We start from the raw sequence: 27,255 nt of genomic DNA on the forward strand, positions 1-27,255 counted from the left end.
CTTTACCCCCAACCACGGTGGAGTCATACTGGGAGACTCTCCTGGCCAGCTCCACAGCTGCTGACCAGCGCCGGATAATTACCGACGCCCAGAAGCAGATAGCCCTCCAAGGGCGGTCCTTTGCCCTGTAAGGGCAGCCGCCAAAGGGCTGTCTCCTGCCATTTTAGGGGGTTTTCCTCTCTCTGTATTGCTTGGCAATAAATGTTTCCACCACCACCATGAGCGTCCCACGACCCACACCTTTCGCAACATCTGTCGTGGACGACCGCACACCTCGTTAACGCGGCATTCAAACGCGCTTATCTGCGTTCGGCTGCGTCTTTTGAGGAAAGGAAAGTGGCTAGTAACTTTCTCGTCCCTTCGTGGACGATTTAGGTGGTAGTGGTTTTATTAAAAATAATAGCAAAAAGGAAGGAAAAGATTTTTGCTAGCCCCGGCATCTGCCATCGATACTGAAGCACCTGAGCTGGGGCAGCGGAAATAAAGGATGGCAGGCAGGATGGAGAAATGAAATGAAAGAGGTGAGGGGACGGGAAGAGAGGATAGGGGAGGAGTAATATGTAGAAACTATTTACACAATAAGAAATGTGTCCAGGTTGTGTGCGTGATTAGTTCATTTTAGAGGAATTAAATCACACATGTGCACAGCACTGTGTTGGTTACAACTGGAGTGGGGCGTCCAAGCAACCGCCCTTGCTGGCATTGCCAGGAGGACAAGGAGGAAAGGAAAGACAGAATGGAGCCGCAGGGGCGTGCGCAGGAAGAAAGGTGAAAGTGAATGAAGATAAACAGACATGCCCCCCCCCCCCACTCCACGGCTTGTCGAGTTTGCCGGCGGACCCCTCCACTTCGCCACCTCTTTCTCCATTCCTTGCTTCACTCACTCCTTTTTCGATGGCTGACTGACACATGTTCTGAGCGCTGCAAGCAAAAGTTGTTCTCCGTGTGTACGTTTTGCCAATGTCGGTATTAATAATAATAATCAGTTTTGGGGAAAAGGAAATGGCGCAGTATCTGTCTCATATATCGTTGGAAACCTGAACTGCGCCGTAAGAGAAGGGATACAAGAGGGAGTGAAAGAAGAAAGAGGTGGCGTAGTGGAAAGCTCCGGAATAATTTCAACCACCTAGGGATCTTTAACGTGCACTGACATCGCACAGCACACAGGCGCCTTAGCGTTTTTCCTCCATGAAAACGCAGCCGTCGCGGTCGGGTTCAAGCCCGGGAACTCCGGATCAGTAGTCGAGCGCCCTAACCACTGAGCCACCATGGCGGGTGAGTGTCGGTATTCCAAGTGACAATGTATAGTGCACGTTAAAGTGCCCCGCGAGGTCAGAATTAGGAACCCTCTGCTACGACCTCTCTCTTTTATTCTTTCACTCTATACTTTCTCCCTTTCCCCACGGAAGGGTTGAGGTGTTCACCGAAATGTCAGAGATTTAACGTACCCTTTCTTTTCCGAAAAAAAAGCAATTTTTCTTTCTTTTCAGCCGTGTTCTAGAGCTCAGCAGCGGAACACTGTAACGGAACACTAGAAATGGCGCAGTATCAGTCTCATATCGACGGAAACCTGAACGCGCTGTAAACGAAGCAATAAAGGAGGGAGTGAAAGAAGAAACTAAGAAAGAAGTGCCGTGTTGGAGGGTTCCGGAATAATTACGACCACCTAGGGATCTCTAACGTGCGGCGGCTGCGTTTCGATGGAGGCAAAACGCTAAGGCGCCCGTGTGCTGTCAGTGCACGTTAAAGATTCCCAGATGGTCGAAATTATTCCGGAGCCCTCCACTACGGCACCTCTCTCTTCCTTTCTTCTTCTTTCACTCCCTCCTTTATCCCTTCCCTTACGGCGCTGTTTAGGCGTCCAACGATATGTGAGACAGATACTGCGCCATTTCCCTTCCCCAAAAACCAATTATTATTAAATTTTATCAACACAATAATGGCACGCTCATGCATGCAAGCACCTTTCAAAGAAAATGGAACAATTACAAATGCCAAATTAAAAACAGATAGACGCGCCTTTGTTCATTCCAAGCCATCGAGATGGCGTGTAGAAGTGGTTAAGTGTGTTGATTTCGATTTCCGGGGGCCCTGGTTCGGTTCCCTAGCTCGACCAATATCCTACTCGGTTTTATTTATTAATGCTTCTGAGATTTTTCGCTCACAGTCAACGCTTACGACACCGGCTTTCTGCGTCACGGGGCCCTTAACGCTCTCGCGTTAAAAGGCAGCCGTGTGCTGTCCGATAGCAGTGGCGCAAAAGATGAAAAAAATTGAAATGAAAATTAGTTTGGAGGAAAAAATAATGGCGCAGTACCTGTCTCACCTATCGGCGGACACCTGAACCCGCTGTAAGCGAAGCAATAAAGGAGAGAGTGAAAGAAGAAAGAAGTGCAGTGTTGGAGGGCTCCGGAATTATTACGACCACCTGGGGTCTTTAACGTGCGGCGGCTGCGTTTCGATGGAGGCAAAACGCTAAGGCGCCCGTGTGCTGTCAGTGCACTTCAAAGATTCCCAGGTGGTCGAAATTATTCCGGAGCCCTCCACTACGGCACACCTCTCTTCCTTTCTTCTTTCACTCCCTCCTTTATCCCTTCCCTTACGGCGCTGTTAGGCGTCCAACGATATGTGAGACAGATAATGCACCATTTCCTTTCCCCAAAAACCAATTATTAAAACTTATCAACACAATAATGACACGCTCATGCATAAAAGCACCATTCAAAGAAAATGAAACAATTACAATAATAATAATAATAATAATAATAATAATAATTGGTTTTTGAGGAAAGGAAATGGCGCAGTATCTGTCTCAGATATCGTTGGACACCTGAACCGCGCCGTATGGGAAGGGATAAGGGAGGAAGTGAAAGAAGGAAGACATAGGCGCCGTAGTGGAGGGCTCCGGAATAATTTCGACCACCTGGGGATCTTTAATGTGCACTGACATCGCACAGCACACGGGCGCCTTAGCGTTTTTCCTCCATAAAAACGCAGCCGCCGCGGTCGGGATCGAGCCCGGGAACTCCGGCTCAGTAGTCGAGCGCCCTAACCACTGAGCCACCGCGGCGGGTACAATTACAAATGCCAAATTAAAAACAGATAGACAACGCCTCTGTTCATTATAAGCCGTCGAGGTGGCGTGTCAAAGTGGTTAGTGTGTTGATCTCGATCTCCGTAAGCCTTGGTTCGGTTCCCTAGCTCGACCAATATCCTACTCGGTTTTATTTATTAATGCTTCTGGGATTTTTCGCTCACAGCCAACGCTTGCGACACCGGCTTTCTGCGACACGGGGCCCTTAACGCTGTCCCGTTAAAAGGCGCCCGTGTGCTGTGCGATGGCAGTGGCGTTAAAGATGAATAATAATAATAATAATAATAATAATAATAATAATAATAATAGTAATAATAATAATAATAATAATAATAATAATAGGTTTTGGGGGAAAGGAAATGGCGCAGTATCTGTCTCATATATCGTTGGACACCTGAACCGCGCAGTAAGGGAAGGGATAAAGGAGGGAGCGAAAGAAGAAAGGAAGAAGAGGTGCCGTAGTGGAGGGCTCCGGAATAATTTCGACCACCTGGGGATCTTTAACGTGCACTGACATCGCACAGCAAACGGGCGCCTTAGCGTTTTTCCTCCATAAAAACGCAGCAGCCGCGGTCGAATTCGAACCCGGGAACTCCGGATCAGTAGTCGAGCGCCCTAACCACTGAGCCACCGCGGCAGGTTAGCGTTAAAGATGAGAAAAATTGAAATTAAAATCAGTTTTTGGGGAAAGATAATGGCGCAGTACCTGTCTCACATATCGGCGGGCATCTAAACCGCGCCGTAATAGAAGGGATAAAGGAGGGATTGAAAGAAGAAACGAACAACGAGGTGCCGTATTAGACGGCTCCAGAATAATTTCGGCCACCTGGGAATCTTTAAGTGCATTGACATCGAACAGCTCACGGGCGCATTAGCGTTTCGCCTCCATCAAAACGCAGCCGCCGCGGTCGGGTTAATAATTGGTTTTTGTGGGAAGGAAATAGCGCAGTCTCAGTCATATATCGGCGGACACCTGAACCGCGTCGTAAGGGAAGGGATAATTAAGGAGGGAGTGAAAGAAGGAAGAGGGAGTTGCCGTAGTGGAGGACTCCGGATTAGTAACGCAGCTGCCGCGGTCGAGTTCGAACTCCGGATCAGTAGCTAATAATAATAATGCGTTTTTGGGGAAACGAAATGGCACAGTATCTGTCTCATATACCATTGGACACCTGAACCGCGCGGTAAGGGAAGGGATAAAGGAGGGAGTGAAAGAAGGAAGGAAGAAAGGGGTACCGTAGTGGAGCGCTCCGGAATAATTTCGACCACCTGGGGATCTTTAACGTGCACTGGCATCGCAATAGCTGAAGATGGTCGAAACTTCCTGGAGACCTCGACTATGGCATCTTTCTTCCTTTCTTCTTTCACTCCCTCCTTTATCCCTTTCCTCACGGAGTGGTGCGGGTGTCCACGGAGATAAGTGAGACAGTTACTGCGTCATTTCCTTTCCTCAAAACCAAGTTTCAATATTTTCAACCTAATAATGACACGCTCATGCGTGAGAGCATAATTCAAAGGAAATGCAGCTATTGTAAAGGCCCAAATAGAAACAGCTGACATTGGCCACCTACCTTAAAAAGGTAATTTCCATTTATTTCAATGCCCCGCCGCGGTGGCTCAGTGGTTAGGGCGCTCGACTACTGATCAGGAGTTCCCGGGTTCGAACCCGACCGCGGCGGCTGCGTTTTTATGGAGGAAAAACGCTAAGGCGCCCGTGTGCTGTGCGACGTCAGTGCACGTTAAAGATCCCCAGGTGGTCGAAATTATTCCGGAGCCCTCCACTACGGACCTATTTGTTTCTCTCTTCTTTCACTCCCTCCTTTATCCCTTCCCTTACGGCGCGGTTCAGGTGTCCAACGATATATGAGACAGATACTGCGCCATTTCCTTTCCACCAAAAACCAATTATTATTATTATTATCATTTATTTCAAGGCGAAAATTTTATATCGCCCATTAACAATGAAACCTGGTGTCATTGTCAGTGTCCAGGAAATTTGGTCCGCGAAACGTTCATTGACGTCATCAGTCAAGAATAATAATAATAATTGGTTTTGGGGGAAAGGAAATGGCGCAGTGTCTGTCACATATACCGTTGGACACCTGAACCGCGCCGTAAGGGAAGAGATAAGGGAGTGAGTGAAAGAAGAAAGGAAGAAAGAAGTAGAAAATCAGTCAAGAAGAAAAACTTCTTTATGAAGGTGCGAGCAAACAAACCAAGGGCCTACTGATTGCGAGGTGAGCAAGTAATCCAAACGCCACAAAACCGCGTTACTTCTGGCGAATAAATGTAAACATATAGTGCATGCGTTGTCTTACGTCTGTATGTTAATGAATATGTGTGTCATTAGAGAGAAATACAAAAATGCGAATTAAAATGTATGCGGTTGCCAAAGCACGTAACTATTCTGTAATTATGTTTTTCAACTCCGTCTGGAAGTTACTAATACTAAGAAGGACATGAAAATGAGTTCGGACAAGTATTCAATAATAGCCGCAAAACTTAATTCTGCACATCTGTCATTATCCTTATTATAACATGAGCAAAAACAGTTCTTCCCCAATACAACTCTACTACATAGTTCCAGCAGAAATGGCGCTGTTAAAGCGTTGTTGGTCAAATGTTTAGGGAAATCCGCCAAGGTGCAGTAGATTTGTAATGGGGTATTAATTACTCAGTAACACCCATCCAGGCGCAGCCATATATGGCTACTAAGGAAAGCTATGCTGCTTTCTATGAAAGATCGTAGTTAAAGAAATAATCATCTTATTCCGAGGCTCGAACCCGGGACCACCGCTTCACCTAAGCAGTGGTTCTACCAAATGAATTTACCGGAACAGCTAGCTTATGGTAGCGCGAGAGACAATTTATCAATAACAAGAAGTGGGAACTGTGTTGGTCAAATGTTTATTGGAATCCTTCAAGGTGGAGTAGATTTTTTAATAAGGGAGTAATGGCTCATTGGCATAAATGGGGTAAATTGGCTTTGTACGCATTCCAAAACTCATGTCCCACAGTCCGTGGCTTGCTGAAGTTTTCAGCACCGTCCTTACGGTGGTCTGTACGTCTGTACCGAGTTATGCACCAATAGTTCAAGTTCTATTATTTTTTTCCGACAGATCCTTCGTGGCCGTCATATTGAGGTTTCAGTATATTAAAATGAGTGTTGAGTAACTTTTGCCTTTTCAGTTGCATTTTTTTGTTGTGCGAAAAGGAAAAGTTTCACATCCAACTGGCTGCGTGTGGCCAGGGGAACGCCGGTTGCGTCACGGAATCTCGACGAGTGATGTGTGTGACGGATGTGGTGCAGTGGAAGCCCTAGAACACCTGCTCCTTCACTGTGCCACGTTCGCCGATGCTCGTCGCGATATGCTCGCGGCCTATAGGGCGCAGGGCATACTACCAGACTCCATCGAGACACTATTGTGGCCGCAAGGCAGTGCGCGCACTCGTGAGCGAACTTTGGTGAGCCTCTATGTATTCCTCGAACACACGGGCTTGACGTCCCGTCTGTTCTCCGTCAGGTAGTTACACGCAGTGACCGAACGCTCCGCGAGTTCTACCTTGAACGATTAATAACTGGACGCCCCACTCCAGTTGTAGCCAACACAGTGATGTGCGCGTGTGTTTTAATTCCTCTAAAATGAACTAATCACGCGCACAACCTGGACACATTTGTTATTGTGTAAATAATTTGTTCATATTACTTCTCCCCTTATCCTCTCTTCCTGTCCCCTTACATCTTACATTTCATTTCTCCATTCTGCCTGCTGTCCTTTATTTCCGCTGCCCCAGATGAGGTGCTTCAGTATCGATGGCAGATGCCGGGGCAAGCAAAAATCTTTTCCTTCCTTTTTACTATTATTTTATTAAAAGAACACTACCACCACCATCACATCCAAGTGAAAACTTCTGATGTCCTGTTTCCAAGGAGTACATCAAATTTTGTGTAGTACCTATAACAGCACAGGTGAACTACCTTCAGCGTTGCACCGCATGTCTACATTGTCAAGGAAAAATTGAAGGTAGCCGCAGACACTGCTTAACGGGAATCCCTTGGCACTCGCACCGAACGAAAGAATAACTGGAAGAGACAGAAGGAGTCCTAACCTCGAAAGAGGGACCTCCAAATACTGTTATCTCTGAACTGCGAACCGCCGGCAAGAGAAGAGAAAATGATCTATTGTTTCAACTTGCCCACATGACACACAAACGTTTGTCGCACCGAACCCACATCTGCATATGTAAAAATTTAAGTGAGGGATTCTGCATAATAATAATAATAATTGGTTTTTCGGGGAAAGGAAATGGCGCAGTATCTGTCTCATATATCTTTGGACACCTGAACCGCGCCGTAAGGGAAGGGATAAAGGAGGGAGTGAAAGAAAGGAAGAATAGGTGCCGTAGTGGAGGGCTCCGGAATAATTTCGACCACCTGGGGATCTTTAACGTGCACTGACATCGCACAGCACACGGGCGCCTTAGCGTTTTTCCTCCATAAAAACGCAACCGCCGCGGTCGGGTTCGAACTCGGGAACTCCGGATCAGTAGTCGAGCGCCCTAACCACTGAGCCATCGCGGCGTGGTAAAGAGGCATCTCTGGAAGTCCAGTGTGCGCCCATCCATACTGCTGTGCCAGAATCACCACAGGCGAAATACAGGATAGGTTTCAACTGTTTTCTCTTCGCGCTACATACCTTCCAAGCGATACGAACCGATTAGTCGAGGAACAAATTTTGTTTTAGCTGTTGAGGCCGGATTTCCGGTTTCACACGAATTATTAACGCGTTACTGCAAGCGGAAAGGGCGACCGATGTCTGTCTGTATAGTAAGTGGCAGGTGGCCCATCTGCCACATTGCTTAGCCCCGAAATTCTGTACAAGCGCAGGTTTTCAAGATTGCACCTACGCACTTCCCGCCCGGTGGTTCTGTGGATATGCGCCGGATTCCCCGGGTTCGAACCAGATCGTGGCGGCCGCCTTCCGATGGAGGCGAGACGCAAAGGAGCCCGTATGATGTGCGATTTCAGTGCGCGATAAAAATACTTAGGTACTCAGATGGTCGAAATCATTCTGGAGCCTTCCACTACGGCGCCTCTTTCTTCCGTTCTTCTTTCACTTTTACTTTTATTCCTTCCCTTGCGACACGATTACGGTGTCCACCTATATATGCGAGACATTTACTACGCCATTTCTTTTACTCAAAGACCGATTTTAAATTTTACCCACGCACTGATCCAACATAGCATGTATGACGCCCAGGTGGAGGAGGCATGCGAGGCGTTCCTCGGCGAGCAAGGCTCCCGGCAGCGCGTAGCCCTGGCGCTGCCGCTGTTCGGCTACGCCTGCAGGCTACGCAACAGTGGGCGCTACGAGCTGCGAGCCGCCGTCCGTGGACCCGCGCACCCGGGACCGTTCACCGACGAGCGCGGGCTGCTCGCCTATTTCGAGGTGCTTATGTCGCGTCTTTTCTACGCAGTCACCCATCCTGGTCGTCGCCATGGCCACTAATCGCTTCTTGGCACGTTTCACAATACCGGCACTAACGGCACTTATCATCGTTAGATATACAACTTAACCTCTTTACAACGAAGTGATACTTTATATCCCATATTGACCGAGCTTCTAAGGAAAACCGTAAATGCTTAGTTATATTCAATTTTTCGTTATAAGCCGTTTCGTCATAACGAGGTTCGACTGTCACTTTCTAAAATGGCCGCAGAGGATCTATGTCCGGGAGCGTTTTGTTTCGGCCGGTGTATAATTCGGCTAAGATGCGTGCCTAACTGCAGTTGTCCTTGCACTGCCAATTCTAGGGGTCTTCTCGCCTGCCTTATGGCGAAGTCACTTCTCTTCACTCTGTAGAGACCATAGGAGAGGTGAATATGCTATAGCGTTGTCGTTGCTAACGCTGCCATGCTTGCTTAGTCATATTTTCCGTACGGCTGGAATTACCGTAGTTAGTGTGCTTACCGTACGGCGCGATGCTAAACATTGTATTACCACATGCAACCGTAATAAACTTGCTACAGTTACACACATTCACGGCGCTGCTTGTGCACAATGTCTATGCACACAAGATGCCCACTGACCACGTGCACGCGTGCGCACGTGGTCAGCCTCTCTTGAATCTGCCTCGAATTCAGCTCCGAATTTTGTGTGTCGATGTACGACAAGGAGGCCGACTGCAAGATCGCCGTCAACCGGGAAAAAGGACAGTGGATTGGCTACGACAACAAGGCCACCATTCACAACAAGGTCGGTGCGCGTATCCTAGCTCGCAACGTTTCTGATTTGCGAAGAGTCTACTGTTTGCCTGTAAAACATGTCCGTGAAGCACGCCTTGAAAATGAGGGCGGCGCATGCATCAGCACATTCCGGCGTGGTGGCTTGCACTCACGTCATAGGGAGTAGCCGCTGTGCTTGAGACCATGCGTACAGCGAAAACCTGCACACTTCCCTAATCGTCACCTGCATTCTGTAAGCTATACCCCGTGCTCTTCAGCTGCGTCTTATTGTAGCATCCGAAGTTTGGCAGCGTAGAATTAGGGCCATAAAGCTTTCGCGGACCTATGCTCGAGCAGCTGTTCATTGGTGGAATTACCCTCACGCACTTATGCGATAGGCCTAAGGTGGGTATAGACAGAGTTATATTATCACGTCGTCACTCACATGATGAATGCATTGCTGACACGTTGATGCCACATCACATAACTGAAAGCGCCAGTGACTATGCAGCATTCACGGCTTGAAGGTGCGTTTCTAAGTCCCAAATCTGTACTATCAGCAACAAAAACTGAGGTGGCAACACAAAAAATAAACATGTTACTTCTCGGAGAGGACATACAAGCGAGGTTGATTAAAACTTCAGCAAAAAGTCTTCGCGCCTTCAAAATTAATAACATGCGCCAGTATTGAGCTTCCCCTGGCGAACAGCTTCTTACAGTGCTGTTTGTGGCTCAGTTTTCTTGTTTGCGTCTCATTTCTTGCTGATAGTACATGGGCTACGAGGGACATTGTAGTGGAGGGCTCCATACATTTAGGCACCCTGAGTTTTTTAACGCGGCCCCAAGTCGCACAGCACACGTTTTACAGCGAGAGCTGTTGGTATGAAGGCCACTAAAAAAATGATGTGGTGCGCCGTCCACACCGTTCAGCACTGCGGAAGAGAGGCGCACCACCTTCCGCGCTCGGCGCGGCTGCCGAGACGCGCTTTGAAAGTTTGCGGGAGAGGAGAAACGGTGCGTTAAGAACACGCAATTCGGAAGATAGGAGCTAGAAGGAGAGCGCTGTCGTGCGGCTACCTCTTAATGTGATACCAGGTAACCGCACGGTTCTATCGACAACGCATTCAAAGCAGCTGTGGAGGCGTAAAAAACACTTCATGAAAAATGAAGAAGTCATGCACACGTTAACTTGCACTAGGTACACACACAATAATAATAAATGCCGTTTACGCTAAGCTGCGGACACCTAATCATTAAAAGCTGTGACAATGCGAGAACATATAAGAACCTCATTGTGAGGTGTCATGCACGACTTTGCACCTGCCAGCCGTGGCATGACAATCTTCTTCCCATAGCAGCCACCTTGCTGGCTTTCTCTCCTCTCCCCTGGATGAGGAGACGATGATGCTCATTTCTCCACTGTCATCTGCCAACAGTGGCAGGTCGCAGCTGCACCTTCCATGTTCTTGGCAGGCGGCTCTAGCATATGCTAAGGTGCCACTTTTTTCCTTGCTGGTCGCAAGGTGTGACACCACTGGTGAGTGCGGGGACATAGGACAGTTATGCTATTCATAAAAATGCTAAACGCAGCGGTAGCTAAACTTTGCACATGACCAGTAAAACTACGCGGAGCACCACATGCGCGAACTGCGGCTAACAGCTGCCACGGAGTTCAGCGTTTTTCACCTTCATTTAAAACCGGTCGACGCGGCCGGGATTCAAGATCGCAACCTTGGACTCAGCAGCCGAGGCCAAAGTGAGTGAGCCGTCGGACGGGTACGCCTTCCGGGATTGTGGTGTTTACGCCTGCTAGGCAATTAAAGGTCGACGAATACCACGCAGGTGCTGTTCGCCAAGCGAATGCGTATGGGCGGTAACGCTGTGGTGACCGTTGACATGGACGACTACAACGGCGACTGCGGCCAGCGCAGTGTACTGCTGGGACAGCTGCACAACGAGCTCAACGAACTGGACCCACCCATCAAGAGGCTATTGGCGAACCTCAGCCTACAGAATTCAGCGTCGTCGTCAACGACCACCGCGTACCGGAGGACTGCTGCTACGGTGAGCACCAAGATGATTCCGGTTAGGCTTAGAGGGCACACGACAATCGCTGGGTTCAGCGACCGCGAGAAACGTTCACTCTGCGCAGGGATTCATTTGACTGCGTAGGGCCTCGCTTACTTCGTGGGCCCAGATTGAATGAATGCCACGTGGATGAAATATATACGTTTTACATTGAAGCCAAGATGCATGTCGGTCTTTGTAGTAAGCTGGCGTGTTTGAATGTATCCAGAGATGATTCATACAGCGAAGGCTGTCTGAGCAGATGGACAGATAGATTTTACACCCCGCACATTACAATAAAGAGGACTTTTCTTCACTGACGGCAGACGAGAAGGGTCTGCTAGCAGATGGGGAAGACTACTGGCCACTTCCTTTTTATGCGCCCAAAATAGACAGTCGGTTGTGAGGCAGCTGTATTGGTGTACTCCAGACTGTTTTTGACCATGTGGGGTTTTGCAATGGGCACAGAAATATAAGAACACCGGAGCTTTTAACGCGATCGCTTTAGGGAGTTCATGTGGCCGAACATTCGGCGTCGGCCACAGTAAGCGAAAAATCCCCAGAGAAGCAACCTAGAAGGTGGGTGGGCCAGCTAAGTCATGTCACCTTGTGGCGCCATCACCACCTGCCCACAGGACTGTGCACAAACTGTCCACCGTGGCAGTTATATTAATGATTAGTCGAGAGAGGTTGCTTAGAAGAGCAACCTGGATCGCACATGTCCCACCAGTGGCAGCATCGGCCATCACAGGTTAGCGGCGCATTGCGTAACCGCTGCACCACTGCGCCAGGAGGGATATTACGACTCCCAGGGTTCTATGAATGCTAAGTACAGGATGCCCAGTTCTGTATATATGGGGCATTAACCCATTAGCTTGCGCATTATACCCTTAAGGAGACGCTTAAGTCCCCCCCCCCCCAACCAACAGTTTTTGAATTTATTTTTGCCTCATTTTAAATACGGTTATTGCAGCTGGGATATAGCTCTGAAACTCTGCTTCAGTGGTCAGAAACTACAGCAACCAAAACCCCATGATCATATACGGGAACCTTCAACAGTATACTTGCAACAAAGTTGCCATTGTTACTCTGATGGCAGTATCATGTGCAGGTTGGTTTGCATCAGGCTTGTTACATGTTACATCGCTTAAAATTTACGTCCACCACGCAGGAATGTGCAGGAGCGTTATATGCACTATTGACATGCGCAGTGTCCAAAGCAGACACTGGACCAAGCACCATGTTCCGAATTCTTCAATTGCGGCTGATTGCACAAATTAAATCGCATTAAACGTCCCGGCTCCCGCCTTTTTTTGAACTGAACGCGCTAGGTTGGCGGAGTCAACCAACGCGGGGATGGCCTTTGAGAGAATATTGGCGGCTCGCTTTCGCTTTTCAGGTTTCTGTGAATAAACAGTTTCAGTCACAGACAATATAGCCGCAAATTAGGCCCACGGAAATAAAAATACATGTGGACTCTGATTTACGTATCACTCCGCCGATGGCAGCGAGGAAAGACGCCGTGGGACTGGCTGAGGCGTTGGTTGACTCCTGCTACCAACCGCGTTGAGTTAAAAAAACAGGCGGGAGCCGGTACGTTTAATCCGATCTAATTAGGGTAATCGGCAGCACAAGACAATAAATCGAACTTTCTAAGAATGCCCGGAACGTGTAGACAGAAGTTCCTGAGGTAAAAAGACGAGATCAGATTCCTCATTAGTGCACCTTTAAGTCGTTTTAAGTCGTTTTACAACACAACAGAGGCGAATGGGGCAACTTGTCCCTAATGGTGCTAAGTAATGTCTGCTCTTTATGGTGATACTCAAGGATAAAGCTTGAGTATGCCCACACACTCTATCAGCACAGACAAGCGCCAGAACGTTTGCAAAATATTTTTATTCCAAACAGATGGCGAATGGCTGAACAGGCTTAACAATGACACTGTGGTAGATGCCCACGGGAGTCAAGCCATCCTCCACACGATCGTAATATTTAGTCAGCGCAGATTCATAAAGGTTTCTTCAGGGAACAGCCAGTCTCTTAACTGAACAAACCATCAACACCACTATATGAAATAAGGGGCAAATATTTTACATAACTAACATATGTAGTGGACTATGTTTCAGATATTACACACACAACACAAAATGTTTGTTTGGAGCCCATTCAGCTCATGTTCATATCAGTGGCATGCAGCATAAGAGCAAAGCTCTCGCCACTCGTGCATGTGGCAGTAGTAGTTGCATATGACTGCCATAAGGTACCCATCAGTAAAAGCTTCATAGCTCACTTTTTCAAAACCCCTTGCAAGGCAGGAAACCTTGCTCACAACCAATTCTTTCCCTGTCCCCTATTCACAAGCCTGGTTACCACAGCTCGGACTCCTTGTCGGCTGAAGGCACTTCGAGCACACGTGGAGAGTGTCAGCCTTGCTACCTGCTCTTCTTCAACAAGATCCACACTGAGTATCCCTCCTGCTGCTCAATTTCTTTGCAAAATGCTTAGGCATTCTCCTTTGGAAGGCACATCAGCAGTCCACCTGAGAAAGAGAAAATGCAACTCACTAATGCCATACACTTCAACAGTATAAACTGTCACTGCAACCTATGAATTAATCTTGAAATGAAATTGCTGCTGTATTGCTGCAATGCCTGTGTTATGATTATATATTTTATTCATTCACTCCACTCCTCCTCTAATGCCCCCAGGGGCCTTGAGGGTATTGAAATAAATGAATAAATAAATAAATAAATTTTATATGCTAATATATTGGTAAAACAATTGGAGAAAACACCCAAAATAATGCTTTAACACGTTCACTCATTGGGTCACCGGTGGATGAACCAAGGCACTGAGTCGCGCGATGAATCTATCGCTAAGCTTTGGTATATCAAAGAGCCTGTGGAAAGGACACGCCATGTAGCTGTGGCCATTTATCGGCGTTTCCAAGAAGGCTTCACCGTGGCTCGATGTGAATTGTAGCTGTGCATTGTTGCAGTGCGCCCAAGAATATAAGTTGCCGCTGCAGTGAACATGTTAAACTTAAGTGTGCACCAAAACATGCTTGTATCAGTAGGTCTGATGAAGTCAAACAGGTTTGAAGTGAAGCTCACAAAAAAAAATAAAAGCGACTCAGGCTATGAGCGACACTGTAGTGAAGGGCTTCGGAAATTTCAACCACCGAGGTACTTTAATGTGCTCTGACATCGCACAGCACACGGGCCTCTAGCATTTAGCCTCCATCGAAATGCAACCGCTGCGGTCAAGATCAAACCCGCGTTTTTCGAGTCAGCAGCCGAGCGCCATAACCACTGAGCCACCGCGCCGTCGACTTAGGAAGCCGTCTGTGGACACAAGAACTATTTATTTGCACTCTATTCCAGTGTACACGTTTAGCGGCCCGTCGGTGGTACAGTCCAAAGTGATCGCACACTTCGACATGGGATGGCAGCGGAGACCAGAAAAGATTGGGAGAAGAGGCTCCCCACAATGGGAAGGAGGAAAATAAGCTCACGTCGGGACGTTCCTTTCAGGAGGTGGGGTGCACGCTGTCTCCATTGTTCACTCGCACACAAGCACTGACTTCAGTACACAATACACTTCAGTACACAACAACTTTGTTACATTAGTACTAAGAGCAGCGTCTGTGAAGACAAATTTTCTCTGTGTGAAGCCTCAATGAATAAAGCCTACACCCTCGAGGAGTGCCCAATGACCTCCCTACTCCATCCTTAACAAGAACCACCCATCACCATCCCACCTGCCTCCACGCACCAGAATCCCATGCAGCAGCAGAGTAAAACAAGCAACAGCAAAATCAAATTGATAGAACCAGCTGCCCTCGAGAATCATCCCCAACCAGCCACAGCCCCAGCCCCACCATGCCCCCTTAGCTAGGAGGCTGCTAACCTAGACACCCTCCAAAAAAATTCTGTCGCCTGTGCAAAGCCTCAGATTAAAGTAGAAGCATTAATTAAATTAAAAGCATCAAAGTAATCACTGTAGTGTTCCGGCGACGGCGTTCTTCTACAGATCCGAAATCTCCCGCTGGAACACGAGCGAGAGCGCCTCGCGGAAAGATGGGTAGACGACGATCTCCTTGAGACGCTCCAACGCCCAGCGGCTCCCAGTGACCATGAGCTGGAGGAACCACTCGTCCATTCGATCCGTCTTGAGGTCGCACTGGATGTCCTCAACGCCGGACCATTCTATCATGATCGCGGTGAAGACGTCCTCGTAGCGACGCAGGATTAGGAAGAATTCTTCATCTTGCCGGTCGATGTAAATCCTGGGGAGACAGCCAATAGGTTGGCGGAATACAATTAAGGTATTTCGGAGTATTGCGGTGAATACAAATATCGATGCACGGCGAGTAAGGGTGCTTTAGAAAAGCTGTAAATTCGCAGGTTGGATCTGCGAAACATGCATTGGCTGTTTTTGTTAACTTCCTCAATAAATCAGACTGAGACGGCGTATGCTGATTTTATAGCACTTCTCCAAGCATGCAGATTACGTACACACGTAACAAATGGCTGTCACACAACTTGCCAATTGTGGTTCATGGCACGGTTCGTTAGCATTTCGTTAGAAAACACCTCAAGGAGAGCCTGAAAGCAAGGCACTGAGGAGGCTAATCGATATGTGACGATTATCGCCGATTGATACAGCATCTGATGACCGTGCGGTGAAATACCACGCAGCTGGGTCTCACATATTGGCCTACAACTTTGCTCTCCTCAGACTCCTTGTGAACTGCGGAAGCATGCAGCACTGCGCACGAAAAAATCTTCACAGACTCACGGATGTCTTTGCAGTGTGACTGATGTTCTACGTTAATATTACGTGAACTTGAGCACAACGTAAGCCCGCAACAAAGGCGACGCGGATGTTAACGATCAATTCCGGGTTTGAGTCGATAAAAGAGAGGAGCATTACTGGCAGAGAATTCTCAGCGGTACCCTTGCTCAAAACAGGCATCGATGCCTCCTCTGCTACCTGTAAATCGTTTGAAGCTGTCTGCTGCGTATTTTCACTGTTTTGCCCTTTGTAGGGCAACATAAAAAAATTCTGTGTCAGTTTCTATGCCTTGAAAGAGGTCCACGGACCTAATATTCACGACAATGAGCTCAAAGCACCAGTGTGCAGGGTCAATAATTATTTGAAAACAAATTTGTACAGGCATTTTTGGACTCCGTCTTAGGCTTCAGTGCAGCTCGATGTCAGGATTGTCCGGCCAACACAGACATATACATTCCTGATAATGTCGGCGAAGCCGGCAAGCACCAAGCACTGGTTGTTCACAGGTTTCACAAGTGACTTCGGTGAAATCACAGAATTAGGGTCAAATGCACCTTGGCGTCACTGGATTCACACAGCTCTATCGACGTCACTCCGGTTTAAAAGAAAGATGTGAACTATACCTGATAATCTCTGTGGAGGGGCACCCCTCAGGTGCCCTGCGCAGGTAGTCTAGGTTGCCGGACATAGAAAGCCGATTGAGCGTGATCAGGGCCAGGTGTCCCAGCCGGTAGCGGCGCCTGCACTCCTTGGAGATGACCTCCCCGTCGCTTCCGCCCTGGAAGATCTTGAGGCACCATGCGCACGCAAAGCGCAGGCACAGGATCACCAGCTTGTGCGGCGGCATGTCCCTCGAGAGGGAGCGGGACACCTGCGATGAGAGGTGAATAGTGAGCCTCTGCCGATCACTCCCCCACGCTGAGGATGGCACACAATCTTTAAGTGCATTTATCTATGAATACGTTTTTCTGGGTAGAGCGGTGACATTCGCTTACTGTGTTACCACACAGAGTCGCCTACATTTCTTCGCACCGGGAGCGTGTGAAATGTCTTCAAGGAGCTTATGAATACCCTTTCAGCCTTAAACTCACGGGACTTTCAGAAAATACACCTCAATCCTGGTTAAGTGCCCGATCGTGCGCATTTTCTGATTGTTTGAAACAAATCAGAACATAAGGCAGGAGAAATCGTCAAAGTAGTATGACTGTTCGTTATTACTCAGTTATGACAGCGTAGACATACTAGCGCAGTTGTGATCGTACCAGGCGGCTGTCTAATGCACGTGCGTCTACTTTACTGCTGGCGAAGCGCAGCTTATCCGGTACATGCACAGTACGTAGGTGCTATGTTAAAACTTTATATTCATACCACACAATCAACAGAAACTGGTGCTTATGTCGAGTTACGATGTCACCGTCACCCTGGTAGACCGTCGACGCAGCTGTGAGGCCAGGACACGAGACAAAACGCCAGCACTTCGAATGCTTCCCATACAACAGCGCATGGCGCCTCCTTTCAAAGCTGCCACATGTAGCTGCACGCTACGTTTCTGTTTAAAAAACAAATTTTTTTTTTGAGAGGGCAAGTCACATTGCTGCCTCTGTACCGCTTCTTGCGGCCGTTAGAAGGCGAACTCTAGCCCGCGAACGGCGATTCAAAGAAGACCCTTAAGCACGAAGCGCGCAAAGGAGCCCAGCCCTCTAGCTTGTACGTCTACTCTTTGGTCGCGTAGCCCAGCATCTCCACCCAACGCAGCCCTTTTGCTGGCGCCACGCACCTTGACGCAGGTCTCGCGCATGATATTCTTGTAGAGGCTTAACTCCTCTGGGTCCTTGACGAAGAGAAACTCGCCACTGGAGTCGATCCAGTCGTACATGAGCCTGAGAAGGTTGGTCAGCACCTGCGTGTCGCCGTGCTGTGCGCCGTCCTGGTCGCCACCCCCAGGGTGCGGCTCGCCAAGCAGCAGTGCCCCGAGTCGTTCGCTGAAGCTGTTGCGCGATGCCGGCACGGGGAGACAAGAGGACGTGTTGACCACGATGCGCATGAGCACATCGGACACCACCCAGGGGAAGCTCTGGATGCCACCTTCTGATGACTGAAGCTCGTACGTCACCTGCTCCCCAACCCCGCATAATACATTTACAATTTATCCTCCAGAAGCTGTTAGCCTTAATCTAGTCGCCGTAAGGTGTTGAGTGTGCAGTGGCGTCGAACGAAACACACCGAAGCGAGACCATGTACTATCGGCGTCAAATGAAATGCGAACAGCGGAGCGCGTGAAAAACGGTGAAGCTTAGGCCATCTGCCTGTCGTTATCAATTACAGGCGCACTCTTCTGGTTTGCGATAGTTTTCTTTTGTTTTATTTGACTTTCGCTAATTCGCTTTGCCGCTGGAGCGCCACATTCATGCTTTTCACCGATCACAGCTTGCACAGCGTGGTTTCGCTGGCGGCAGCTAGTGAAGCGAGCGGTCCTATCTCCCTGGTCAACCTCTATTTTATCGCAGAACAGGCACTTATAGCACCATGATGATGGCAGAAAAATCGAAGCGCTGCAAGCCAGGGCTCTATCAGCGCTCGCTTTACATACGCGAGCGACAGCTGCTGCCGCCAGAGGAACTGCGCTGCGCCAGTGGCAAAGGGACAGAACGAACTCAAGAGAAAACAAGCAAAAGTGTCGATAACCGGAGACGGCCTAAGCTGGACCGTTCGCCACTCGTTCCGCTGTTCGCGATTCATTTGACGCCGATAGTACCTTTGGCAAAACATAGATCGCAGTGAAATGTCTTCAGAAAACGTTGAAAATTTTACGGAGACACTGAACCTCCAAAAAGGGTGACATGACAGCGGCTCCTTTTGCCCACGCAGACACGGACACTCAACCGCAAATGAAAGTTAATTTCTAGTAAGGATCTATCGCCTCACCTCTTGTATTGTGACTCCGCCCGCAAGCTTAACCCTATTTATCGAGCGTGCCGCTTCGAGTGACGTCAGCACCGTTAACAAAAGCGGCTGCAGTCCATCCTATGGCCACCCGTTATCGTCAGCCGCCGCACACACACCGTGCAACATGGTCTCAGACATAACGGCCAACGCTCGCTCCGTGGCGCTGGGGTCAGTCCTCCAAGCCACGCGCTTCACTATCCGCGTTAATCTGCGGGCGCTGGTACTCCTCCCTGAGATGTTATTTCGGCCATTAAGTTCTACATACGGCTAAATAACAAAGCGAAGGACAAAGAAAGTGACACGACTACAACACTGTTATGAAGATAATAAAACGGCAGCCTTTATCGTTGTGTTCGTGAGCCATATCTGTTTTTGGCTCGTTTGTTCGCCCGCCGAGCTTAACTCAATATGCGCTGATCACATCTCAGCTGAATACCAGATTGAAAGCGCTGTACGCCTCACCTGGTACCAGGCGGAGGCCTTAAGGTTCTCGTGAGCCTCGTCGAGCTGCTCAGAAAAAAACTCCTCGCGCGTTCGGCGCACCACGTGCTCGACCTGGCTCTCGAGCACCATGGCCATGTCCGTAGGGTCGTTCTCCTTCACATATTTGTTGAGCTTGGTCACAGCCCCAGAGAGGGCCTCGCTTTCGCTTTCGATGCGGTACGACTTCAGCAGTGCCCGAATCTTCATAGCGTACCTGGTGCGGCAGAAAAGGATAAAGTACTGTCACTGAACTGTGAAGGTGATGCACGCCACTAAAAGGGATGAGGTACTATCACTGAACAGTGCAGGTTACGCAAACAGAATATGATGCTGTACTGTCAATGAACTGTGCAGGTAGTGCAAGGAATAAAAAATGATTAAATAGTGCCACTGAACTGTGGCGGTGATGCAAGCAACCGAAAAGGATAAGGTACGTACTGTCTCTGAACTGTACAAGTGATGCAAGCAAACACAGGAAATCTGAACAAACGCTATTAGTTCGGATGGCTGCAACCACGTGCAGATTAAAACTGAAAATGAACAAGGAAATTTTGATCGTTCGGTGCATCCCATTGGTTTTGTATGGCTGTCGGAATAGGCGCGAAGGCACAAAGCATTTCTGCAGGTCAGAGTTTGCAGCGACAAGGAAGAGTGCCACGATAGTAACTATGTTCGCGCAGAATCTCTTAGGACTCTCCAGTTTCCACAATATTACAAGTTTAACATATCCCCATTCAGTTACGCTATGTTTGCTGGCAGGGGCTAAAACAAGTTGCTAATTGTTGAATGCCTAAGACCTTCATCAACCCGTTGCAGGCAGCTCTGTACTCTCCATAATATATAAAATCATTTTGAAAATATTTAGCACCCTTTGTTGAAACAGTTGTGGTAAGCTGCTGGTGCCTGGCATTATTGTAGAGGCTTGGTATTACCGTAGAGACCGTTAAATAAAAAAAAAGACTTGGTATTACTCTACAGACCATTAAATAACAAAAATATTGTCAATGAAATCGAACTATAAGAAATAAATTGGGGTAATTTCACCACGTCCTATTTTCTTTCCTTACAGACCTCGCTAGTGCACAAACCGATTATTCACAACTCACAACTTCAAAGCAGTCTGTGCTTCACTAACTGCTAGATGCATAATAGGACAAGTGGTTTCCATGGTTTTATGGCCGCTTTTCTCGCCCCAAAGTAGTCACAGAACATTGGCATAAACAAGATAAACGGTGTAATATCTTGCAACTCATTTAGTGCAACACACTTCGTAGACTTTAGTGTTCGGAGGTATTAGTGCGTACCGCTTATAGGCGGATGTGGCCTCTACCAGGAACTCTTCTCTTCCCTCGAGCAGCAGTCGGGGGTCCGGAAGGCTGTCTTCCACCACTTCAAGGCACTCGGTGCTCAGTTCAACCTGTTCATTGGAACCACACAAGGACGACACAACAGTGTGTTGCGCGCATTCAGCACATCAAGAATAAACAATGCAAACAGCGTCCAAGAATGTACAATCGGGGACAAAAGTTAACCGGCGTCCTTTTTCAAGTCCACCACTGTGCCACACTGTATGCGAGCGCACACGACTGTGCACTCGTGGTGTCGATCCTCGGCGTGGAGGACATGCCAGTTACTTTGGTCCCCGAGAGTCGAGGAGCACTGGTCCTGGGTCCTCAGAACTTCTGCTAGAAGCGACAAATGACTAGATTTCGCCCGTGAAAATAGGGAAATGTATTCGGTAGAGAGCAACCGAGGGCAGGTTAAACAAGTCAAAACGGTTCCTTCTAGCAACACTGTCATGTCGTATAGAAGCTCGTTAGTCGCAACCTGATGGTTGGCGCTCTAGCAGTGATACACAGAACAAAAAACCCAAACAAGCCGCCAGATTTCGACGGACTTCTTGAGCGTCTCGAATACAAGACAAACGCTATAGTTCTATTCGCCGCTGTCGAAGAACAAGATGTACAAAGTACATCGCCAGAAGCAGCCATGGAGTATATCTCGCGTATACGATGTGCTATGTACATAAAGCAACGTATTCAGTTCAGACTGTCAGATATGTTGCTAAATATCATGTAACCAGCATGCCTGCAACAAATCAGTTGCTTATGCACTGATCGACATGCGATAATCCATGAAAACGTATATATAACCTTCACGTCCGAAGCTTCACGGCTCTGGCATAGTTCATTTAAATTGAACCTACATGAAGACCGACAGCTTCGTGCAAGAGCTCTAATGACCCTAAGCTAGCGGTTCATACAACGTTGCTCAACTGTTTTCAAACCGAGATCTCGCAGATTCCAGCCTTGAAGAAAACAACGGCACTTTCAGCCGTCTTGTCGCTCATTTCAAAATGTGAAACCTAAACATCTTGGAACAGCAGCAAGTTAGGCCGTGAGATCTCAAACCTGAGTAAGCAGTCAGAGGGTAAAGACAGCGCCAAACAACACAAACCAGGAGCAAACACGAGTTTCGGAAGAGGCGTGTGCATTATGAACTGCACTATCCTCGCAAGCAGAGTTTTCTGTATAATTCCGCCGTCTTCGCCTTAGAGTAACTGCACATATCTGAGCCACAAGTTGGTAAATGCGGAAGTGTACCTTTTTGCAATTTCGGTAGAGCTGCCCAAGAACCCTGCGCGAACAGTAGGTGTTCTTTGTGTCGAGCTTCTCCATGAAGTCCGGGTACATGGGTGGCTTCTCGGAGTTCTGGAGGCCCTTGAGGTCGCCGCACTTGGCAAAGTCTAGGTTGACTGCACATTTGCGGGCCAGTTCGCGGCAGCGGCGCGAGTTGATGCCGCCGTCCAGCATATCGGCCCAGACGAGGTGCGCGTTGGCAATCAGGCCGATCTTGTCACCCTTGATGTACTGGCAAAAGAAGTCCACCATGTCCTGGACCTGTGGCCGCCGTACACGAATGGTAAGTTCTCTCGTGAGACAGACGATAAACAGAGTGCATGCCCCGTCCATTTACATTCGTCTAAAAACTGAAGGTCAGGGTGTTTACACATGTGCAAAATCTTTGGTGGCACTGTTAAGGGAACGAGCGCGAGCGGCTCGCTTCTGGGCCTGTGCTGCTGACTTTACTCTTGAGCCGGCGAGAAATCTGAGCCACAAGTTGGTAAACGCGGAAGTATACCTTTTTGCAATTTCGGTAGAGCTGCCCGAGAACCCTGCGCGAACAGTAGGTAACTGTCCCCTCGAAGTGAACTTTGTAGTAGCATAGCCACGGCAATGCGTTACATGTGCTCGTTTTCTCACACAAAGGCGCCATAAATTAAAGTAAGCCATGCTGCACACTCTCTTGACGTCATCAGTGTCATCTCATAGGAACTCAGACAAGTTTGTTTATAAGAAAGGTTCGGATGGTTTCCTTAGCGAATAATCATCGGCTTGGATCGGTTTGGTTGTGTTGACCTAGTTACGCACAATCATATTTGTCAACATCCAGGACACACATATTAGTAAACCTCAATGCTCAACTAGGCACTCATATTGGTCAATCAATATGATACTGCCACAAACAGGTTGCAAACTCAAAAGGGCTAGGCACAGGCCGCAAGCAGTGAAGCAGTGTCCCAGCTGCAACAGCACGCGCGTCTCTAACTTCTTTGTCATCAAGGCGCCGCCCAGGGACACCTGGCGGCATTATTCCGCCTCCACAAAAAAAGGAAGCAAAAACGTGGGCGCACTTGGAGCGAACGGGAGAAAGTGAAACAAGCGAACAAACGATCACGGGCCGCCGAACGGCTGCAGGCAAAAATAAAACAAAAGAAAACGTGGAAGAGGCGCCCGTTACTGCGTAAAATAAGGCTTCATACGCAGTACGTGCACGACCTCAGGCTGCGGTCGACGGCGCGAACTCGCCAGAGTGCCATCGGGCGCAGCACTGTTTACGGTCCAAAGTAGCGGCTCAGGAGCTTCTCCAACAGGCCTGGGCGACGTACTGGGGTCCATACGCACACTTTGTCGTCGGGGTGGTACTTGACGTGTCGGCGTCGTCGGTTGAAGCGTTGTGCATCCGTTGCCTGCGACCAGCGGGTGTGCATATGGACCAGTTGGCGGGCTTCCTCTGCGTGCCGGGTAAATTTCTCGGCGTCTGGCGTGAGCGCCTGGTCGTCAGGGGTGCACGGAAACATTGCGTCTAACATCGTTTGTACATCGCGCCCTTAGACGAGGCGAAACGGCGTAAAGCGAGTCGTTTCCTGAATCGCCGTGTTATAGGCAAACGTCACATATGGGAGGATCTTGTCCCAAGTCTTGTGCTGTTCGTCGATGTGCATTGCGAGCATGTCCACTAAGGTTTTGTTGAGGCGCTCCGTGAGCCCGTTTGACCTTGGGTGGTATGCAGTAGTCTTGCGGTGGTTCGCGTGACTCAGCTGGAAAACCTCGTGCATGAGCTGTCCTGTAAAGGCGGTGCCCCTATCGGCGATGACGGAGGACGGGGCGCCATGTCGTAAAACAATGTGGTGTATCAAGTGCGCGATTTCAGAGGATGTACTGCGTGGTACCGCCTTTGTTTCCACATAGCGCGTCAAATAATCAGTCGCAACTATAATCCACCTGTTGCCAGAAGACGACACAGGGAATGGGCCCAGGAGATCCATGTCGACTTAGTCAAAAGGTGTGCGAGGTGGCGCGATTGGTTGGAGCAAACCTGAGAGCTTCGATCAGCGGTGGTGACTTACGACGCTGGCACTCACGGCAACCTCTGACGTAGTGGTGGGTGGTCTTTGCAAATTTAGGCCAATAATAGGTCTGACGCACTCGAGCAAGTGTGCGTCCAAATCACAAGTGGCCAGAGGTGGGTTCATCATGACACGCCGAAAGGATGTCGTCGCGGAGGTCTGATGCACGACAAGGAGGTAGGTCCGCGGTCACCGTTGCTGGAGTTTTTCTTGTAAAGTACGCCATTGCGAACGCAAAAGGAGGTCAAGTGGCGGGAAAAGTGTCGAGGTACGCTGGAAGCATGGCCGTCCAAGTGATCCATAAAAGACCACAGGTAAGCGTCAGCACACTGCCTTAATTGCCACCAAGTCAGAACCGCTGATCACGCCCAGGAAACTCTTGCCATCCTCTGCGCTGTCATCAGCTTGCTCGACGGGTGCGCGTGAGAGCGTGTCGGCGTATTCGTGTTTACGTCCGGATTTACGGGCAATTGTGTAATCAAATTCTTGAAGGCGAAGGCTCCAGCGTGCTTGGCGGCCTGATGGGTCCCGGTGATTGGTAAGCCAGCACAAGGAATGGTGGTCGGTGACCACTTTGAATTGGCGACCATAGTACAAGGCCGAAATTTAATCGTGGCCCAGACGACAGCGAGGCACGCCTTTTCCGAGGTGTAGTAGTTGATTTCGGCACGCGAAAGTGTGCGACTCGCATACGCGATCACATGTTCCACGCCTTCTTGATGTCGAACGAGGACGGCACCAAGCCCGATGTTGCTAACGTCACTGTGTATCTCAGTAGCAGCCTCCTTATCGAAGTGAGCCAGCACAGTGGTAGTGTGCAGCCGTTGGCCCAGCTCTGTGAAAGAAGCCTGTTGCTCGGCAGACCAGACAAAATGTGTATCGTCACGCGTTAAACGGGTGAGGGGTTCAGCGATATTGGAGAAGTCGGCGACAAAACGGCGGAAGTAGGCGCACAAACCCAAGAAGCGCTTGAGCGTTTTCTTTGTGGTAGGACGGGGAAACTAGGCTACAGCGGCAGTGGTCTCGGGATCGGGTCTTACGCCGTAGGCGCTCAAAACATGGCCGAGAAACTTGAGCTCTTTGTAACCAAAATGGCATTTCTCAGGTTTCAGTGTCAAGTCGGCCAACCGCAATGCACCCAACACGGTCCGCAGGCTTTCAAGGTGTTGCTCGAAGGTTTCTGAAAACAGCACCACGTCATCTAGACAAACTGAACAGGTTTCCCATTTGAGGCCAGCCAGGACAGCATCCATCATGCGCTGAAACGTCGCCGGCACAGAGCAAAGGCCGAAGGACACCTTAAATTCAAATAGGCAGTCGAGTGTGATGAAGGCAGTTTTTTCGCGGTCACGTTCGTCAACCTCAATCTGCCAATATCCGCTCTTTAGGTCGATCGACGAAAAATACTTGGTGCGGCGAAGTCTGTCGAGTAAGCCGTCGATGCGGGGCAGCGGGTAGACGTCCTTTTTCGTTATGGCGCTCAGTTTACGGTAATTAACACAAAAGCGCAGTGTCCCATCCTTCTTAACAAGCATGACGGGCGACAACCACGGGCTCTTATAGGGCTGAATAATGTTGTCTGTTAGCATCTCCTTCACCTGTGTTTGGATGGCGTCACGTTCCTTCGGGGAAATGCGGTACGGCTGCTGTCGTATGGGGGCGAGCGTCATCAAAAGTGATGATGAGATGCTTCGTGATCGCCGCTTGTCGCACTTTCCAGGAGGTTGCGAAGCAGGTTTTGTATTAGAGCAGAAGGGCGCGGATGTCGCGCTTTTGAGTCGCTGTGAGCCCGTATCGATGCGATCCAGGGATGTGTACAGGAGTTCATGGCCTCGGACGCAAATCACTCAGTAGCATCGGCCAATTGGTCGGCCCACACGACGGCAGTAGCTCGGAAAAGGTGACGAGGTTCGTTCGTAAAATTAGTAATCAGGAGTTCCGACCGACTGCTACGGAGGTGGACAAGGCTTCGGGCTTAGCAAATGCCATGTGTCAGCAACAAGGAAAGCTTGCCCTCGACGAGTGCAGGTCCATCACATAGCCCATCACCGCATTCGACGGTTGCAAAAACTCTGGAGCACGGCGGGATCAAGACACTTTCAATGGAAATACGAAGGGCAGAGCTGCGTTGACGAATGTCGGAGGTGTCGTCGGCTTTCGCTGTAGAAAACATAACGGTTCTGTGTCGCAGGTCGATAATAGCACCATTCTGACGGCGAAAATCAACGCCCAAAATCAGGTCACGAGAACAGTCGCGGAGCACCTGGCAGTTAACTATGAACGTCGACTCGCTGAACTGGACACTGGCCGTGCACTTTCCAAGTGGAGTAATATGACCCCCCCCCCCCGGCCGGATCTGTACGCCAGAGCAAGGAGTTGTAACTTTCTTTACATGCCTTCCCAATTTTCCACTGATAATTGAAAACTTCGCTCCTGTGTCTACCAACGCGCTAATGCAGTGACCGTTGAGAGGAACGGGTATGTCGAGTGAGAAGCGGTCCTTCACTTCAGCTGCTGTCGACGACGTCGTCAAAGCTCTATCATCGGATGCCTGCGTCGTCAGGGGGTCTTTACAGTGTCGATATCCAGCGACCCGCCCTCGATATCCAGCGATCACGCCCCCGCGGGTCGCTGTCCTCAGTTTTTCCGGTGAGGGCTGGGCGAGCGGTCTGCCGTCGCTCGTGAGGAGTTCTGCGTATTCGGTGAAAACGGTGATCGGCGAGGTGACGGCGATCGAGACTGACGGCACGCCATGGGCCACAGAGGTTGCTGGGTCACATACTCTTGAATCTCACGGGGCCATTGGCCAAACCGGGGCCTTGGCGCATTCGGAGGAAAAACCCTGCAGGCCAAGCTCTCGATATAGGCACCGGTGGAACAGGTGACCGGTCTCCCCACAGTGGTAGCACATACGCCGGCGGTCAGGGCCACGCCAGACATCCGCTCTGCGCAAAG

The 27,255-nt window shown here is 49.2% G+C and overlaps 1 protein-coding gene and 1 pseudogene across 1 annotated transcript in view; one reads left to right on the top strand and one right to left on the bottom strand.

Annotated features, from left to right (window-relative positions):
* Positions 1-8,337: 8,337 nt before the first annotated feature.
* On the top strand, positions 8,338-12,652 carry LOC144110942 (chitinase-3-like protein 1; annotated as a pseudogene).
* A 691-nt stretch (positions 12,653-13,343) lies between these two features.
* Positions 13,344-27,255, bottom strand: part of LOC144110679 (uncharacterized) — a 35,001-nt gene continuing 21,089 nt past the window's right edge. Inside the window, exons 16-22 of the mRNA XM_077643734.1 lie at positions 22,214-22,510; positions 20,915-21,027; positions 19,590-19,824; positions 17,959-18,294; positions 16,805-17,052; positions 15,385-15,672; positions 13,344-13,923 (exon numbers count right to left, since the gene is read on the bottom strand). Of these exons, the coding sequence (XP_077499860.1) occupies positions 15,411-15,672; positions 16,805-17,052; positions 17,959-18,294; positions 19,590-19,824; positions 20,915-21,027; positions 22,214-22,510 (1,491 nt within the window). The 3' untranslated portion in view covers positions 13,344-13,923; positions 15,385-15,410. The remainder of the gene's footprint in view (positions 13,924-15,384; positions 15,673-16,804; positions 17,053-17,958; positions 18,295-19,589; positions 19,825-20,914; positions 21,028-22,213; positions 22,511-27,255) is intronic.

This window comes from Amblyomma americanum, chromosome 11 (assembly GCF_052857255.1).
Source record: "Amblyomma americanum isolate KBUSLIRL-KWMA chromosome 11, ASM5285725v1, whole genome shotgun sequence".
In the NCBI taxonomy this organism is placed as follows: Eukaryota; Metazoa; Arthropoda; class Arachnida; order Ixodida; family Ixodidae; genus Amblyomma; species Amblyomma americanum.